General features: G+C 38.8%; 1 protein-coding gene across 2 annotated transcripts in view; it reads right to left on the minus strand.

The window, feature by feature from the left end:
* Positions 1 to 1,490: 1,490 nt before the first annotated feature.
* The window catches only part of LOC127433475 (voltage-gated hydrogen channel 1-like), a 5,186-nt gene continuing 285 nt past the window's right edge, over positions 1,491 to 6,391 (minus strand). Inside the window, exons 2-6 of one of the 2 annotated variants that reach the window (XM_051685421.1) lie at positions 5,640 to 5,853; positions 3,645 to 3,749; positions 3,270 to 3,501; positions 2,105 to 2,217; positions 1,491 to 2,019 (exon numbers count right to left, since the gene is read on the minus strand). In XM_051685421.1, coding sequence (XP_051541381.1) covers positions 1,963 to 2,019; positions 2,105 to 2,217; positions 3,270 to 3,501; positions 3,645 to 3,749; positions 5,640 to 5,819 — 687 coding nt within the window. In that variant the 5' untranslated portion in view covers positions 5,820 to 5,853 and the 3' untranslated portion in view covers positions 1,491 to 1,962. The other variant, XM_051685420.1, reaches the window with a different exon arrangement.

Consider the following 6,391-nt stretch of genomic DNA (forward strand, 5'->3'; position numbering starts at 1 on the left):
AGTCTTTGGTTGTTTTGCACGAACCACACGTTTGAGATCTCCCCAGAGTGGCTCGATGATATTAAGGTCAGGAGACTGTGATGGCCACTCCAGAACCTTCACCTTTTTCTGCTGTAACCACTGGAGGGTCAACTTGGCCTTGTGCTTAGGGTCATTGTCGTGCTAGAAAGTCTAAGAGCGTCCCATGCGCAGCTTTCGTGCAGAAGAATGCAAACTGTCTGCCAGTAATATCTGATAACATGCTGCATTCATCTTGCCATCAATTTTCACAAGATTCCCCATGACTTTAGAACTTACACCCCCCCCCCCCAAAACATCAGTGAACCACCACCATGCTTCACAGTGGGGATGGTATTCTTTTCACTATAGGCCTTGTTGACCCCTCTCCAAACATAGCACTTATGGTTGTGACCATAAAGCTCTATTTTGGTCTCGTCACTCCAAATTACAGTGTGCAAGAAGTTGTGAGGCGTGTCAAGGTGTTGTCAGGCATATTGTAACTGGGCTTTTTTGTGACATTAGCGCAGTAATGGCTTCTTTCTGGCAACTCGACCACGCAGCTCATTTTTGTTCAAGTATCGTCGTATTGTGCTCTTTGAAACAACCACACTGTCTTTTTCCAGAGCAGCCTGTATTTCTCCTGAGGTTACCTGTGGGTTTTTCTTTGTATCCCGAACAAATCTTCTGGCAGTTGTGGCTGAAATCTTTCTTGGTCTACCTGACCTTGGCTTGGTATCAAGAAATCCCCAAATTTTCCACTTCTTAATAAGTGATTGAACAGTACTGACTGGCATTTTCAAGGCTTTGCATATCTTTTTATATCCTTTTCCATTTTTATAAAGTTCCATTACCTTGTTACGCAGGTCTTTTGACAGTTCTTTTCTGCTCTCCATGGCTCAGTATCTAGCCTGCCAAGTACATCCACGTGAGAGCTAACGAACTCATTGACAATTTATATACAGACACTAATTGCAATTTAAAAAGCCACAGGTGTGGGAAATTAACCTTTAATTGCCATTTAAACCTGTGTGTGTCACCTTGTGTGTCTGTAACAAGGCCAAACATTCAAGGGTATGTAAACATTTGATCAGGGCCTTTTGGGTGATTTCTGTTATCATTAATGATTTAAAAAGGAGCCAAACAACTATGTTATAATAAATGGCATCATACGATCACTATCCTTAAATAAAAGACCGTTTTTTTGCACGATCAGTAATATTTTCAAAATTAATGCCACAATTTGAGCACAACTGTACCAATATCTAAAGAGCAAGGTGACCAATGGACGATATAAAGCTGATAGATGCATAAAAGTATTTAACGATGGCAAGAGACACAAAATTGCTTGAAATTAAATAAACACTTAATATTTACTCATTCTCACACACACACAAAAAGATGGTTTGAGTTTTAAACTGTTGTTGATGGGTCAAGAGGGAAATTTATCGGCTGAGATACTGGTCTATCAGTTTTTCATACCTCTTATAAAATGGTGTTTAATACTTAGCTTTTATTTGTTCACATATTCACATTCAGAATAGGAAATTGTTAAGAGAAAGTTGCAGTTCATATAAAACAGTAATACTGATGAAGATGTCTGATCACAATGATTTAGAATAAATATTTATCATGTTATATCCTAAAATAAGATTAAAATTATAGTACATATACTGTTTATAGATTTCCCTTTGCATATTATCTTTGACCTCTTAGCTGTACATAAATCAACATGAGTTACTGGCCTAAATATCCATCTACCCTTATGAGTGCAATTAAAGACCTAGAAGTGGAAGGCAAACCTAGATCAGTTCAGCTTTTGAGTGACAACTTATACCCAATGCACTTTTCAAAACATGCATTTCCTTACATTTCATATGGAATTAATAGACTTGATTCGTCTTAAGCACAGTCTCAAATTGGCAACAAATGTGATTTAATGAGCGTTCTGCTTGACCCCTGAAGTCAGTAATCAATGCTGTGCTGTTTTAAAAGTGCCTGAAGTCTGGCGTTTTCTTGGTCCTGTTGAAAGATTAAGCCACAAATTATATCAAACGTCATATTTCCACATTCTAAGCAATAGGGTTACAATAGTGAATCCACTTACAATTTTGGTGTTTCGCTCTTTAAGTCCATTGACTTCATGAAAAAGCTTTTCATTGATCTCCTTCACCTTCTGAACTTTGTGATGGGCACGATTTTTCACCGACACTATGATACCTATGTGAGAGTAAACAAGTTTCTAAACTAAAAGAGAGGCAAGTATTGCATGGTGTACACAACTTCATTTACAGTGTCCCCCAAAAATAATTTGGACAGGAACAGATAGTGAGGATGCCACTTTGTTGGATATTTTGTTTTCTAATGCAATGACGTGTGGTTTAAATGTCCTACTACGTTACTTTCTGGGGTCACTGTACACTGAAAACCAATAAGCTGACTATTCAATTGATTGAGTAAACTTGTTCCCTCAATTGAATCGAGTAATGGCATCTCCAAAACTTGTGTATTTAAGTTCACTTAAATTTTAGAGATCATATAGAATAAACATAACTATTTAAGTTAAGGTGTCTAGATGCAAGTAGACTTAACTCAGATTTGCTATTTAAATGTTGTTGTTTCTACTTAATAATTTTAACTGAATGGACTCAAATGAAGTGATACAACAACACAGCTTAAATAAAGAAGATAATAACTGATTCTAGATCAATCATTAAAAAAACTTGTTTCTCCACAGGAACGCATAGACACCTGTACTTCAGGACTGAGATAGGGTTAACAGGGTCTAACTTGACCAAAGGGGACACAGATCACTCTAATTGTGACATCACACGAAACAAAATTTGCAACAAGACAAAATAGCTAAAACCTCTATGAATTCTTTACTAATTCTTATCTATTTATATGCCACAACTTTGACCAAGGAAACATAATAAATAATTCAAGCACAAGGCATTATGGGAATTCCCCATAGCCTCAGTTTTGTACTCAATAGTTTGAGTTATTAACACTTAAAATCTTAAGTCTATGAATTTTTAATCTAAAAAGTTCAAGGAACATAAATATTTGAGTTGTAAAAATAGTATATTTTAAGTAATGTGTAATTAAGACAACTTGATTTTTCAAGTAATGACAACATTAGGGTTAACTGTGTATACCCCTCCTATATACATCTTATATACTAAATGGTATTACGTCCCTTTTAAATCTAATTACAAATTGGACATTTAAATTTGTAGACACATATTGATGGGTAAAAATCTGTTCTGTACCATTTATAATTCTGGCCACTCTCCACAGCCTGAGCAAGATCAGCAGCCCCATGGCATCAAATGCATCTTCCTTTGAGATATAAACAATATCCAGAATGAAGGACACCACCACCACAATCCCATCAAACACCTCAAACTTATGCCGGAAGAACTCCAGGCGGTAGGCATAGATTTTTCCAGACAGCTCCACCATGAAGAATGTGAGAAGGGCGAGGCTGAGATAGTGGAATACCTGTAATGACAGTAGGAACCTTTGGATAGAGGATTGTCGCAGTTTTATTAGTGACATATTTCCTTCACAATACATCCACGGCTTGGTGTAAAATAAATGATCCTGATGATAGTTTGCTGGTTGGGCATCTGAACTGAACTCACCTGCGGGGCAATTCTGTGATGATCTGCTTCAATGATAGACAAGTCAATAAGAAGTTCACACAGGACGAAAATGGCATCCAAGATGACCAGGCTTACAACAACAATCTTATCAACAAAAGAACAAAACTCAAAGTTATTTTCACTGATGTAAACATTAGAAAAAGCATAGAAAGGCCCTCGAGTCTGTATACACTGATGAGCCAAAACATTATGACCACCTGTGTAATATGCTATTGGTCCTCCGTGTGCCGCCAAAACAGTGCCGACCCGACGAGGCATGGACTCTACAAGACCCCTGAATGTGTCCTGTGGTATCTGGCACCAAGACATTAGCAGCAGATCCTTCAGGTCCTGTAATTTGTGAGGTGGGGCCTCCATGGATTGGACTTGTTGGTCCAGCACATCCCACATATGCTCAATCGGATTGAGATCTGGGGAATTTGGAGGCCAGGGCAACACCTTGAACTCTTCATCATGTTCCTCAAACCATTCCTGATCAATGTGTGCAGTGTGGTGGGGCGAATTATCCTGCTGAAAGAGGCCACTGCCATCAGGGAATACCATTGCCATGAAGGGGTGTACCTGGTCTGCAACAATGTTTAGGTAGGTGGCACGGGTCTAATTGACGTCCACATGAATGGCCAGACCCAGGGTTTCCCAGCAGAACATTGCCCAGAGCATCACACTCCCTCCACCGGCTTGTCATCTTCCACATTGCATCCTGGTGCTATCACTTCCACAGATAAACGGCGCACACGTACGCACACGTACACGGACGTCAAGTCATTTTTATTTGTATAGCGCTTTTCACAACACACATCGTTTCAAAGCAGCTTTACAGGAAATAATGATTTAACAGAAAATAAAACTATATATATCTATATACTATATACTATATCTATAAAGTCTTAGAGTGATCATTGTGTAGTTTGATTAAATATGATTGTAAATTGTGTATAAAAATTAAATAATTAAATAATAATTGTATTTAGAACACCTGTGAGCAAGCTGAAGGCGACTGTGGCAAGAAACACAAAACTCCATAAGATGGGGAAAAATAACCTTGGGAGAAACCAGTTCCCCTCTGGATAAACAACATGAATATAATGCCAATATTAGTTATTTGTGTGCAGTGCAAGTCATGGTTTAAAATTTGTAAATTAAGTAAGCGTTAAGGTCCAGTGCTTAAAAAAAAAGAAGATTTTTTATGAACTTTATGATTAATGACTAATGTTATGTAAAAGAAAACGGGACTCATCGGACCAGGCAACCTTCTTCCACTGCTCCAAGGTCTAGTTCTGACGCTTATGTGCCCATTGTAGGAGCTTTCGGTGGTGGACAGGGGTCATCATGGGCACTCTGACCGGTCTGCACCTACGCAGCCCCATATATAGCAGGGTGCAATGCACTGTGTGTTCTGACACATTCCTCCAGTAACCATCATTAACATTTTCTGTGACTTGTGCCACAGTAGACCTTCTGTCGGTTTGGACCAGACGGGGTAGCCTTTGTTGCCCTCGAGCATCGATGAGCCTTGGGTGCCTAACAGCCTGTCGCCGGTTTATGGTTTGCCCCTCCTCGGACCACTGTCAGTAGTCACTCACCACTGCTGACTGGGATCACACCACAAGCCTTGCCGTTTCAGTCTGAGACCACTAGTGAAAATGCTTTCATTTTACATCCTTCCAATTTATTTAAGATTTTAAGTACAAATTATATAATAAGCACAGCAATTTGTGTTAAAAGTTGAATTGAAACATTTCTTTCAAATTAAAATATTAAGAATTGCTTAGCATCTGATATTTCCCCTTTTTGCTTTAATGACAGCATGCACTTGTTTAAGAAGAGGTTTGTGCAGAACCATATAATCCATGATGTGTTGACATGTTAGGTAGGGGGTGCACACCTTTCGGCTGACATGTTTCAGACTTTTGGACCCCACTGGATCTATATTATATAATGTGTTATTTATAAATAGGGGGTGTTAACGTTTACCTGGAACCTCTCTGAACTGTAAAGCCAGCGTAGGGAGTCCCTGAAGCCTTCCTGACCCAGGCGCTGCCCTGTGGTTAGCTCAAGGTCATCGCTGTCAGCGTGCAGTTCCTCATCTTGCCACTGGGGAGCGGTGTTTTGCTCATCACCCACCGCCGTGAAATGCCTCAGGTAACGGGACATTTTGCCCAGGGGTCACATGAGGTGGTGTTCAACGCTAAATCAGAACCAGTGATTTTGAACTCAAACATTCTGCGTTTCGTTTCAAAACAGAAGTCCGTAGAAAAGAGTTACCTACTAACTTGAAATAAAATAATTTTCAAATTTGTTATTTAAACTGTTAAAAAGATAATAATCTATTAAATTCATTGTAAAGACGCATTGAAATCTACAGAATGTGTAGGTTGAACTACATTCTTTATAAGGTCAACTAACTAAATTTACTTGCGAATCCTTTAGCTTCATTATAAGCAAAACATGTAGCCTACACTCTAATCAAAGTAAGTTTTTAACAGACTTGCCGCTTTAAATATCTTTAAATATCTAATTCTTCAGGCTGTCACCATCTACAAGAAATTTTATTGCACATTTCTCTGTCTATCACAAGACATCATGTCGACATGCAGACTAAAACACTTGACTTTTCAGCCATAACTTGATCTCAACTCGTGGTTTCCTGCAACATTTAGACCCTCATCAACAGCCAATTTACACATTTTTTACGGGTGTCGACGTTTCAGCGTAAAAGATGAAAA

The sequence above is a fragment of the Myxocyprinus asiaticus genome, chromosome 43 (genome assembly GCF_019703515.2).
Source record: "Myxocyprinus asiaticus isolate MX2 ecotype Aquarium Trade chromosome 43, UBuf_Myxa_2, whole genome shotgun sequence".
Taxonomy (NCBI): Eukaryota; Metazoa; Chordata; class Actinopteri; order Cypriniformes; family Catostomidae; genus Myxocyprinus; species Myxocyprinus asiaticus.